Raw genomic sequence first — 13,357 nt, forward strand, 5'->3', positions numbered from 1 at the left:
ATGATAAAATATTAATTTTAACAAATCTAACTTTGCAACGAAATAATAAACGTTAAAGTAAAATTTAAAAATTTGAAGAATGATAAAATAATTATAAGATCAAAATAAAACTGCTTGATAATCCTACGATATTATATTTATTGTAATATCTTATTTATACTATTATTATATATCAGTTATGTTATTATAACTTAATATTTTGCTGTACTATATAATCGGTATAGTTAACTTAAGAAATATTCCAATGTAAACTTTATCATATTGAAAAATGAATCCAATGTCCTGTGAACGTTGCAAACTAATTTTTATCAAAGATGCATTTATCAACATGTTTAACTATAACTTCCTATCAGTTTTCTTTATAACTGGAAATTTTTAAGTTTTAATTGAACAATTTTGAAAATTTTAGAGATGTAAAATATTTCAAATATGAACAACTTTTGTAATATAATTATAATTATGAAAGATATATATAACATTTTTCTTAAAATTATTCGAAATGATATACCCAAAAATAATGAGAAATTTGTAAATATATATTTAAAAAGAAAGAAAACAAATATATACATTCAAAATACTAATAGAAGTACTACATAAAATACTATAGAAAGTACATAATATACTAAAATGTACAGATAGGAAATTTAAATAAATATTAAATTCTTTTCAGGCAACAAATGATATTAAGCTTTCTATTAACAACAGAAAACATTCGAGTTTTTCTAAAACATGTACTTATTTTTTATTTACTCATTATATTTGCACCCGTATTAATATTTATGCTTTAAGCTATAATTTATAATACTAATTCAAGCAATTTTTAAGAGAACAAGAACAAGAATTAGTTGGTAATAATGACAGTAAATTTCATTTTTTATTGTACATTACAGAAGCATTCGGGATATTTGAAATTATTTTGTAACAGAAGAATAAATTTGAATTATACATAAAGACGAACACAATAAATTTTGCAGAAAGTTTCACACTTTTTTATTCGTTATTTTAATTGAAAGAGACAAAAATACGGAAAAAAAGAAACAAAATTTAATTAATAACATATTCGAGACTAATGTATCGAATATCTCTGAAAATTTTATACTATAAAATACAATGAAAAATTACTTTGTTTTAAAAAACCTTTTTCCTATCAATAGCATTTTTCTAATTACCAAAGAAATGTTTAATATGAACACTGTTTACAATTACTTAAAAAACCCATATTCGAAAAATAATTATGGTAGCCTACCACTATTAAAACTTCTGTTGCACAAAAAGAAGAAAACTTAAAATAAGTACTAATGAGTTGGTTAGAACAAAGTTGAAAGAATTCACGCAGGAAGTACGATTTCATAGGAATAAGAAAGAGGAACGACGGTGGCATCGTACAGGCGTACTCTATCCACTTTCGAGTGGCTTGTACGCAAGAGAATTCCGCTTCGTTACGCACGTGAATGTAATGTTCGTGCTGCTTTAACGGCAAGCGTATAAGGAGGGCAGTAACAGAAATGGGAATTTACAGCTGTAGCTGCGTTCTACGCGCACTGAACACTCCGCTGTTGTAAAAATGAGATTGTACAGTTTTCTCTGTCTTCATTGATACGCCGTTCGGCATTGTTCACTCTCGTGGTACGATCAATAATTCGGTATACAACCGTGTTTTCGACTCGAACTATGCGAATTGCAATCGGTTGATTGAAAATTATAATTGGTAAAGGCTGCGTCGATACTTTGTCCGTATTGTTTTATCATTCCATATGTTGCTCTTGTTTCCAACGTTGTAATGAGTCACGTAAAAAATTTGAGTGAAGTACCATAAATTATCGATATTTAAAGGTATGATGACAAACGAAATTGAAGTCAGTTTTAAAACATCTTTGTTAACATATGTGGTTTCTGGTTATTTCAGATTTTTACTATAAAAAGTAACAATAATTTTTTATATGAAAGAATAATTTTGAAACTTATTGAATTTTCTATTCTTGATAGTATTTTTTAGGATTAGGAAGGTTACACTTAAGATTATATACATTAAAAATGTTCTTATTAAATTTTCAAATTTGCTTATTAAGGGTATTTCATTATATGTTTGTCATTAAGAAATGATAGTAAAATTCATTTTTTGTTATATAAGGGTTATTGTGACTATCATTCAGTAATTATCAATGTAATTTATATTACGAAATTTCAAGAGAAATTGTTTTAATATTTCACAATTCAGTAGCCAACCCAAATTATTACACCTATGGGAGATCTTACTTTCCACAGAAATACTAATATTATGGCATATAAACATTTTACGCTTTTTTGACAATTCTGAAATGTTGCCGTCAAGTTATGTAATAATCTAATTTTAAGCAAATACTTATTAGCTAATTTAAAAAATTTTTAATTATTTGCTTAATTTTAAAAAATACTTTTTAAATGATTTATGTAACATATGTAATTAAAGTTTCATTAGTACGTGTATTAAATCTTCAGAAAAAGATGTAAAGTGTAGAATGCGCCAAAGATTAAAAATTTTAAAAACTTTAAGTAAGTATATGTTAATAAAAATAAAAAATAGGTGGAAAATTGGGAAAAAGAAAAAAACAGGGATTAAAATGGGAAGCGACAGAGCGAAAGACTGTATGAAACGATACCGTGGGAGAAAAGGAATACGAATAGAGACGCGTATGGCAAGATGGAACGAGGGAATGTGGCGAACCCGCGAGTTGAATCCACGCGGGCGGCCTTGCACGTCGCCTTGCTTGTATTGATCAGCAAGCTTGACAGCCCCGTAGCGTTACGATGGGCGCCTTTGCTCACTGATTATTTCGTCGCGTCGACACGATAGGCGCCACTGTGCGTCCTTAACTTCCGAATCGATTCTTTTCGAATCTTTTGTCTTTAAAATAGCAGAATAATCCCTGTTATAAATATAAATTACTTGTTTTTTTTCCGATAATTATTAGAATGTTTAGTAAAATAATTATTAGAGTGTTGAATAAATTTTTGTGATATTTATTAATTGAAAGTAAATATCGAGATGTAATGTCAACAAGGAAATGTATAAATACGATTTTTCTTCTCTCTCTATCTCAAATACGATCAAGAGTAATAATTTGCTTATGATGATTGATATATTGCTTTTTTGTTTATAGCATATACAAATACTACTGAGAAAATTAAGTATTTTCTAATTTTTAGTCAATAGTCTAAATCTTGTACGTTGTACAATACAAAAAAAAAACACAATTTTTAATACGGTCAAAATTTAAAAATTAAAGAAAAAGAACAATATTAGCGATAAATGATAAAAGGAATCATCAAACTTTATACTAGTTTTTCTATTTAAAACTATATCAAGTTTCCGCTCTTATTTGAATTTGTTCCGGTTATGTCAGCTGGCAATGTGACGTAAGAAAAGGCGCGCGTTTGATTGGTTGAGAAGCGCGCGACCTGCTCGCGACTGCGCGTGCCTTTATTACTCCAGCAGACACATCGTGGCGCCATACGATAGACAGACGTGCTTAAGGTGGCGCCGCGGTTTATATACGTTATACCAAATAACGAGGAAGTGTGTAAAGATACTTTATTTTGTTCCATCATTATTACTACTGACAGTGTCGACATTACCATTTTTAAACAACAAAAAATGAGGAATATTATACACAGTCATTAAATAAATAACAACATAACCTTAAAGTATTACAATTTGAAAAATTGTTTAAATAGATTATACACTATCAAAACATAACATGTAATTAACTGTTTTATCTAAAACACTAATAATCTTTCTGCAGTGATCGAGGCAATTATACAGTAAACAAGAAAAATACAGTACAAAATCTATTAAAAAACTATTAATGAAAACTATAATGTATTAATGATTGTTGAAATATGCCAACAATTATGTTTGCTAATGATTCAAAATAAGTACAATGCCTTCCTCCTTTTCTATCAAGTTTTCTCTTTCCATCTCATACAATTTATGTTCAATTATATTTTTTTACACATGTGATGCAACTTATGTAAAAAAAAAAACAAATGACAAATATTCTTAAAACTGACGAAAACTATACGCAAATTATGCTAAAACTGATAAACATACATAGTTTTACATTATTTAGAATACCCAAGAAATTTCATGACATAATAATTATCATAATATTACTTTGTTTAAAATACATATGTATTTGTGCAGTTATGCATATGGAAAACTGGAAATATAAGAAAGAAATTTAATAAATTAGTATAACTATAAATACATGACATAATTCATTTATTCAAAGTAAAGTAATTACTACTGTAATGTCAGTCGCAGGTTAAACATTGTAATATCTTGTTCAATGCTACATAAATTTGTGTTTTGGTTATATTACAATTTTTCACTGCATGTAAATTTTAATAGATATATCAAAATGAAAATTAAGTAATTTATTCCATATGTAATTTACTCCATTTATTAAAATTACAATTTAATCAAATAAAAGATAAATTACTCAATTTGTATAAAATTCTTCTGTTAATGACGTTTAATATCAAACAATTTTTATACCATACAGTGTATAGATATTTATTGGTATGATTTATGACAGCGTGGGTATTTACTGTTTAAATATATTTCATGTTGTAAATATTATTTAAAAAGTTAATATTATTAATAAAAATAGTAATATATAAACATAGTTTTCAACTTACTATCTAGTATCTTCTTACTTTTGAAATAAATATAAAGTATTATTTATAAATTCTATTTCGTTTATTTAATCAATTTTGAATGATTCTGTAATCGATCTAAAATGTTCTATAAAAATATTCTAAATATTTTGAACAAAAACAAAATAAGTACATGGTTACTGTAAATGATTAAATTACTGTTATTTTCAACAGTGCGTGTAATTAACACAAATACTATTTCTACGCATGGATCATGAAACAATGCACTTTAAGTGTTCACAATCGATTTTAAACTATACATCGAAAACTCGTGAAGAACATCTACTAAACGTATAGAAACTAACAAAGAATATATGAATCAGGTGCGTTAGAGATATCGGACTAGGGTGAATGAACTCTGACTAACCAAGATAAGACATTTTTCCTTAAACACCGACCTTGGATATAACTAGATTGCGATTAAAGTATTATTTATTATGCTTTTTCCTTCCTATCAAACATAAGTTCATTGACGTTTTCAGAAAGTTTGATGTAACGGAAAATTTAAAGTTCAGTACAGACTTATGCGTACAACGGGAAATCATAACGTTTCATTATGGATATTTGTGTAGATATTTATACTTTATTCATCGCTTTCACTTTTTATTTAGTACATCTCTTTCTCTTGATACGCGTTGTATGTTTTGTACAATTTCTACATATCAACAATTTAACATTTTATTCTTCTGTGTCTAATTTTAATAAAATGTAAATGTTCAATTAGTTTCAAACTTCTCTTGAAATTTTAATTACAAAAAGTTGTGTTTTTTGTCTAAATTATGTTTCTAAGCACATTTCTATTTTTTTAAAATGTTTGAATAATATGACGAAATTGTGATTACTAATAACTTCTATTAACATTAAATTTTATTAAATGTCTTACTAATGATAATATTATCACTGAAACTTCCAAGAATTGTGTTTTTTCAATGATTATGATTTTACAGTTAATATTCCATTAACAAAAAATCAATAATTTTTTATTAAAATTTTCTCAATCTTAATGACATTATTTTTATTACTGTTTAATACAAATCGTTTTAATTACAATTCTTTGCTGTCGAATGAAATTAGTAAGAAAATATTATAATTACTATTGTTATTATTTGCAATATATTTTCAAGTTCTTATTTCGTCGATACATTTCATCGATGCATCCGTATATTAAAGGAGAATCTTATTGTTCACGGTTAAATCAACGATTTGTTACGTTGCGTGACAAATGGAAATAGAATGCGGCGAAAGTTCAAGGACCGACCTTTCTCAACGGTCAACGAATGTTCCAATACATTCCCTGCAGTCCCTAACCTATCTTCGCTAATTGGTAGAGTTTGCACAAGTGTTGTATTATACATGTAAATTATACATTTCATCGAATACACGCGTTAATAAATTTAATCATTAATATTATTAATATGAAAGTAACTTGATTGTTCATATATATCGAATGTATATAAGCTTTAATTACGTTTAATATTTGTAGTCAAATATCATTGAAAATGTTTGTCATCTAATTAGTTTAATAACTTAATTTTTTAACTGATACAATGAAAATACGTGAAAATTATCGTTATAGCAAATTTAAATACATCCATTTATATCTTTATCTAAAATTTTAGCTAAAAATTAAGATACAATATCTACTTTTCATAATAAAATTGTCACATTGCAATATTTTAATATCTTATCAATGATAAGTTCTAAAAATAATCATATACAATTCGAGCTATTACCCAGTAGTAACGAAATTACATGCATTTTTATAAAATAAGAATGTAAATCCTGTAATATCTAGAAGTAATTATATTCAACCCACGAATAAATATGCCGATAATCGTGAAAGTGGCCTCGTACACGTGTTTCAAAGTATTTAAATCTATTATAATTTTAAAAAATTAATTACGAAAAAGCTATAAACGCAATCTAACGCTTCAATGTTTTACTATTTTATCAAACATAGTTTTATTTTATTTTAACGTGAATGAATGTAAAAGTAACTTGGACTACTTTTATAATTACCAGCACAAATATAATATCCAGAAACATTATTTTGTTTACACATTGACTGACTCGCCAAATTATTTCTCATACTTCATCAATTGTATCTCCATTGAATGCACTCTTACGATAGAGAATAAAAACCTTCATTGTAGAATATAACCTATATTTGCTAGAATGTTATCGGAACACGTTCTTGGGTTGATTTGTATGCAAATAAACTTAATCCATTGTACTCGTTAGAAGTTTTAGAAAATTGATTAACGGATAATTTTACTGTTTCATGGGTAGACGGACCTCTGCGGCATCAAATGGAAGAAGCTCGTGTGGGGCGAAGTAGCCGGCGATTTCGGGGGCACCCCCCTTGAGGACCCGGTGTTGTCGAGCTTCTCGCGGTGCCTCGCGGGTGACATTCTGTGCGTGTGGCGGCGGGTCGCCGCTACGCCGTCCACCTCCGGCCCGGCAACCGCCTCGGCAACCGGAGCTGGCATCTACGACATGGGCGTCGCACCCTCACCCGCACCGCCACCCCTCTCCCTTACCGCCGCCAAGGAACTCTGGATTTTCTGGTATGGCGAGGAACCTGATCTCTCCGGTCTCGTGTCACCGGAACTCATCGCGTGTGGTGAGTAATGAAGCTCTTACTATCTGCACGAACAGTTTTAATTCCTAATAGACACATTACGATTCATGGATGTTTACCCGTCTGTCGAATATAGAGTTTATGCATCAAAATCGATGATAAAGCAGGTTACTAATTGATCGACCGCAAACGACGTGGATTTTTCAAGACAGTTCATAAATTAGTTAATTAGAGATTGCCAAAACGAGTTTATTCAATTTTAGAGATTTCGTTATTGCAATGGTTTGGATTATGAGTAATGTAATGCTCCTAGGTGATTCTACTGGGTTGATCTACTTCGGTGTTAAGGATTGACAGTGTGGGAAAATGATAGTACTTGTGATTTGTGAATTTTGTTGTAAGTTTCTTTCTATTTTTGGACATATTCACTCTCTTCTGATCATTTGTAAAACACGAAGCAAATTCGAAGACTATTCGTTTTTGATAGTGTGATATCTTTTCATATACTTGGTTTATTTGAAAATTTTATTTGTACCAAATCGTAAATTCTCATTATAGTACGATAAAGTGGAATTGTTACTAAAGAATTTGAAAATAAAAATGTGTTCTTTTGATAGGTGTCAAATAGTTTAGATATAGGGTTCAGTAAATTATTTTACTTTGGTACATATATATCTATAATTAATATTACATATATTAAAATAAAATTTCCTTGTCAAGTGAAATAACAGATCAACTTCCTTGAAAAACATTCTATGCAATTAATTATTTTTACAATAAATCTTTATAAAAAATAATTAAATTTGTATCTTTGCTTATAAATGCCACTATATGTTAAAGACATTTTAAAAATGATTATTTAGAAATGTGTACTTTTTACTTATCTTATCTGTTTCGCAGTTACAATCATCTTCCCTTTTATCTTGCGTCTATATTATAGGTAATTTAAAAAATATAAGAAATAATACGCAATAATAATTAGTAAGTTTATCACTTCTTTTTTGCTAATCAGTAATCGAAGACTACTGCACAATTTGTATCCTATTTTTTTATCAATGTACATAACTTTAAGGTACAAAATTAAAATAAGGAAATAATAAACGATTTATATCAAATCTCGCAGTACAAACCAGAATTCATTAAAAAAGTATTGTCACAACTTAGCGAATTTTCCATAAAGAAGTATAAGAAATATTTTTATCGAGTTTGAATTAAAATCTAATATGTATTTTTATAATTTATATTTTACTTTCTATATATTTTTTTTTATTTTTATAGTATATGTTATTTAATATACAGTCTACAGATTTTTAGTATAATTAAAAATGTCAATAATAGTATAAATATTTAACTTTCCAATCAGTATTATTTTTTGATAGAAGTATAATGGGATATTTTAAATGAAGTATTACATCATAATATTTATTAAATTTATTACTTATTTAATTTATAATATTTTAATTACTTCCTTTTCATACATATGTAAATGTGAGAAACTAAAAGTATGAAAAATTTGTATTGTCCATTTAATTCAGTTGTATCAGTTCAACTGTATCAGTTCAATATTAAACTGAATACTTAATCAGCAAATGACTAAATGAAAAGAGAAAAGAGAAACAAAGAGACATACGTGTTGAATGAATTTTACTCTAAGTTATATAATAGAATTCTTTTATCTACATAGAAATATTCCTTTATCTATATAACGAAATTAGATAAGAAGTAATAGATAATTATATTATAGTTTTTTGGTTAATAATAGCGAAACATACTGAAGATATTCTAAACTGACTGCAATGTATTGTAACAACGTCTTCTCATGCGTTAATAGACAAATAGTATTAACCTTAACCTTAAAATTTCTCCAGTACATATCATACATGTTCATATATTTTTCTCTCAAAGTATAGATCGTATTTCTCGACTTATCGGGTTGGATTCCATATACAAATTTTTATGAGAAAGTTAAATCGAAAACTAGCAAAAAATACACTCTCTTTAAGCAATAAATTAATGCAAACGATTTTTTTTTTTTTTTTTTTTTTTTTTTTAAACATACAAGGTAATATGAGGTTGAATACGAATTCGAGAATTTAGATATGAGTTCTTTAATTTAATAAACGTGGTGCACTGTTAGAAAACATTTTAATTTAAATTAAAACATTCAAATAAAAGATAAATTTATAAAAAACGAGAAAAATAATCTATGTTTTAATGAATAAAAATTCGAGCTTTAATGTTTCCGGATTATTAAACAGATTCAGACTGACAGATTTTTATTTCATACATCTAATATCTAAATAACTATACGACTATACGTATTTTTCCGTTCCAACTAAATGCGACCTAGTTTTCCATCAGATTGTGGTAGAAAATGTGATGTTGGTATGGTTTCGCAACAGTAAATATATGAAAAGTGAATCTTTCAAATCGAAATTAAATATTAACAAGCAAAAAGTACCTTAATATTGTATATAATATTATAATTATTATACAATAGGATATAATAACATTATATTTTAATTAATAGAATATTTATAATATAATGATCAATATCGATATATTACATTACAATATTGTAATCTTATTTATATACAATCTTATATATATATATCATAAACAACTTTACTAATTAAAGTAAAAGATCATGGAAATGTTAATTGCACTACAAATATTCTACAAATATTTATTGATTCCAGAAAAATTGTAGATTATGTTTAAAAAAGACGGATTAATCTAACAAATAAAAAAACGAAAAGATATAAATTTATTTATCTGGTGAGATTATCGCCAAAAGAAAAATGATTGGTCTCTTGAGTGATAGATCAGTTCGAAAACGATACATCGCAAATTCTAGTGGACGTCGTTGTAGGAAATCCCGTATGCTTTTGTTTCGGAGAAAGAAGGTGTGCAAAGCGAGCGAAGCGGTAACGTTGGCTAGACCGTGTTTCTCCGCACAGGGTCGCTGAACCATGTACTTGTCTGCAACTCGGTGCGAGGCAATGCAAGGTTCCATTATTGTGCATCGCAAGGAGTACACCAATTGCGGAACTAACTGGTAAACCGTTATTCCTAGATAAGTTAAATCTTTTGGGCAGTCTGGGAAAGAAAAATTTGTTTAAATATGATATATGAAAGATGTAAATGGGTTATTGATAAACGTAAATAGGGGAAAATTTTTCTTTCCATTGAGATATTACAAGAAACTAACTTTGCTATGTTAAAGATATATTTAAGAAAAATCATAATACAACATATTATCGCACGATAATGGAAAATGATTTCCTTTGAACATAAATATCCAAAAGCTGCAAATAATGTCCTTGCAACATTTTACATATGTATATATAACTTTTATATAAGAAAATTAGTTATAATTATTAACAATAAAATCTTAAGGTTTTTTTTCTACAAATTTGCATGGAAAATATTTATAAAATTTTTATCGAATCTAATATAATTATATGGATTAATATTGCATACAACATTACGAAGGATATAGTAATTTTTACAACGTTTCGAATACCTGTAAATTTTGTAATATGTATATATATAAATTATATGACATAAGACGATGTAATTTGTCTTGTTACAATATTAATTTGTTTTAGAAAGTGAGATTGATATACGCCTCGCATTCACAGAGCCTCATGTTCATGAAGCGTAAAGTTCATTACTATTTTACGAGTAAAAGAAAATTATATTGTACAACGCAAAATTAAACTTATTTTTTGTAAAACAAAAGTACAATGTGTTATTATTACATCATAAAATAAAGTAGTGATTTTCTCGTCGATCCTGGTTCATGAATATAAAATTTTAAAACTTCCTAGTTTTCTCGGTCAACGTTTCTTTTAACTTACTCAACGGTCTGCCTAGTGTCGACGTGACTCGCTGTAATTTTATACACGAATTGCATTACTTTCACAGTGGAATCAACCGTTTCTTTCGACTAGTAAGAATGGGCATTGCCTTGATTCGATGAAGAAAGTAGATCGCTAAAAAATAACAAAACCAACCTGTTTCTAGAGTAAAATTCAGTTCGTTTTTGTTTACTATAAAAATCAAATTTACAGCAGATATAATTTTTATTTAATTTCTGTAAAAGTGTTAATTGTTTGTATAAATGTATATTTGTCAAAATATTTCTCAGATATTTTTTAATACATTCAACAATCGATATGAATTATATTAAGGTTTCCAAATCTTCAAGTATTGTATGATAATATAAAGATTATTACATTGTGGTATATATAAATTAATTGTTTCCTAATGTAAATGTTTATTGTGATTACAGAAAGTGAACAGGGTTCTTGGGAAAGCGGATTATCGTATGAGTGCCGGTCACTTCTTTTCAAGGCTCTGCACAACTTGATAGAACGGTGCTTACTATCTCGTGATTTCGTTCGCCTAGGAAAGTGGTTCGTACAACCTTATGATGGATTTGAGAAACATCGTTGCAGTAGGTACGTTCTATCGTGTCTGTTACTAATATTTTTTACTGTGTTAAAATAAATAATTTACAAACATTATAACATAATTAAATGCTACTTGTTTTATAAATTGATCCAAGTAATTTCGTTATTATTTACAGTAACCACTTGTCATTCTCGTTTGCATTCTTTGTTCATGGAGAAAGCACTGTATGTGCAAGTGTGGATGTTAGGCAGCATCCTGCTGTACGACATCTTACAAGGACTTGCTTACAGCGCACCCAAACTTCCCAAACTGGTGTTAAAGGTAAACATTTAATATAACTTATGACGTTATCATTGTTGAGAAGTCAAATTAAAGTAAATTTACAAGTCACTATAATTGATGTATTTAATATATGAATGGTACATTTAACTATTTGATGGATTTTATAATCTTCTTGCAGTGATCCTAGCCCCTTATGGACTAGCAGGCACATTAACTGGTCCAGTAGGACGTACAGATAGTCAACTTCTCGAAGAATGGAAACACTTTTATCCAATCAATGGCAGTAACATAGAAGCAGGACTTCCACCTCTAGTAGAAGTGCTTGTTGGTGGTGTTCGCATGCGTTATCCCTCTTGTTATGTCCTGGTCACAGATATGGATGACACTCCTCTTGATACTCCTCTTTCTCCACCAAGTAGTCCTGCTAGTTGCGAACATCCTCTCCTAAGTCAGCAGGATACAGAATTACCAGAACGTGTATGGGCTGAATGTACTTTGAGTTCACCAATTTCTGCTTCCAAGACAGAATCTTCCACAGAACCTGGAACTTGGACCTTTATCGATCCAACACAAAAGTCTTCCTGTACCTGTTCAAAGTAAGTGAAGCTTTGTTACAACTATCACTAATGAATTTTAACTTTTACTGCATTGTATATGATATATTAACTTCTGTACAATAGTCTATACAATAGGAAAAAGTGACAGAATTTCACATATTCTATTTTGGTGCAATTTAAGAAATTACTTCCTTAAAAATAATATGTCTTGCTAAATATTATTAAAATATAATTTTTATTTTAACACATATTTCCCTAAATATTAGCTTTTTATTAGTTATTTTTACTTTATTTTGTTCATGTATCTCCACAATATAAATAAAAATTATAAGACAATGCAGTAATAGTGACAGTAGTAATAACACTTCTATCCAATGTTTGTAGTATTAAATGAAAGTATATATAAAGAATGTATAAGATAATTGTTAGATTTTTAACTATTATTTCCTCTGCACATTTATTCAGTGTAGCAGTAAATATATACTTCTTTTGACTGCATTCTATGTTTACCTGATATTTAAAATAGTACTGTTCGCAATTATTATTGATTCTATCTGCATGTTATAGCACAATTTGTAAAATGTAGATTATTTAAAATATTACAGTATAGGTAGTAATTTTTTTATTGGCTGCTGCAATATATGCATGTAAATTTAGATTTTGAGAATGCCCAAAATGCAATTATTTCTTGAAATTAGTTCTCTTATTTATGACAACAGTCCTGTATTAAAGATTTTCACAAGAAGTAATATGAATTTTATTTTATTTTTTTTTTTTTTTTTTTTTACATTAACAGAGAAATTAAAACGAAATTAAAAGG

At 28.0% G+C, this 13,357-nt stretch overlaps 1 protein-coding gene across 1 annotated transcript in view; it reads left to right on the forward strand.

Moving 5' to 3' along the window:
• The window catches only part of skd (mediator complex subunit skuld), a 28,754-nt gene that overhangs the window by 7,784 nt on the left and 7,613 nt on the right, over window positions 1-13,357 (forward strand). The window contains exons 2-5 of the mRNA XM_017904947.1: window positions 6,988-7,321; window positions 11,577-11,745; window positions 11,874-12,019; window positions 12,159-12,576. Of these exons, the coding sequence (XP_017760436.1) occupies window positions 6,988-7,321; window positions 11,577-11,745; window positions 11,874-12,019; window positions 12,159-12,576 (1,067 nt within the window). The remainder of the gene's footprint in view (window positions 1-6,987; window positions 7,322-11,576; window positions 11,746-11,873; window positions 12,020-12,158; window positions 12,577-13,357) is intronic.

This window comes from Eufriesea mexicana, unplaced genomic scaffold (genome assembly GCF_001483705.2).
Source record: "Eufriesea mexicana isolate 0111107269 unplaced genomic scaffold, ASM148370v2 scaffold3528, whole genome shotgun sequence".
Taxonomy (NCBI): domain Eukaryota; kingdom Metazoa; phylum Arthropoda; class Insecta; order Hymenoptera; family Apidae; genus Eufriesea; species Eufriesea mexicana.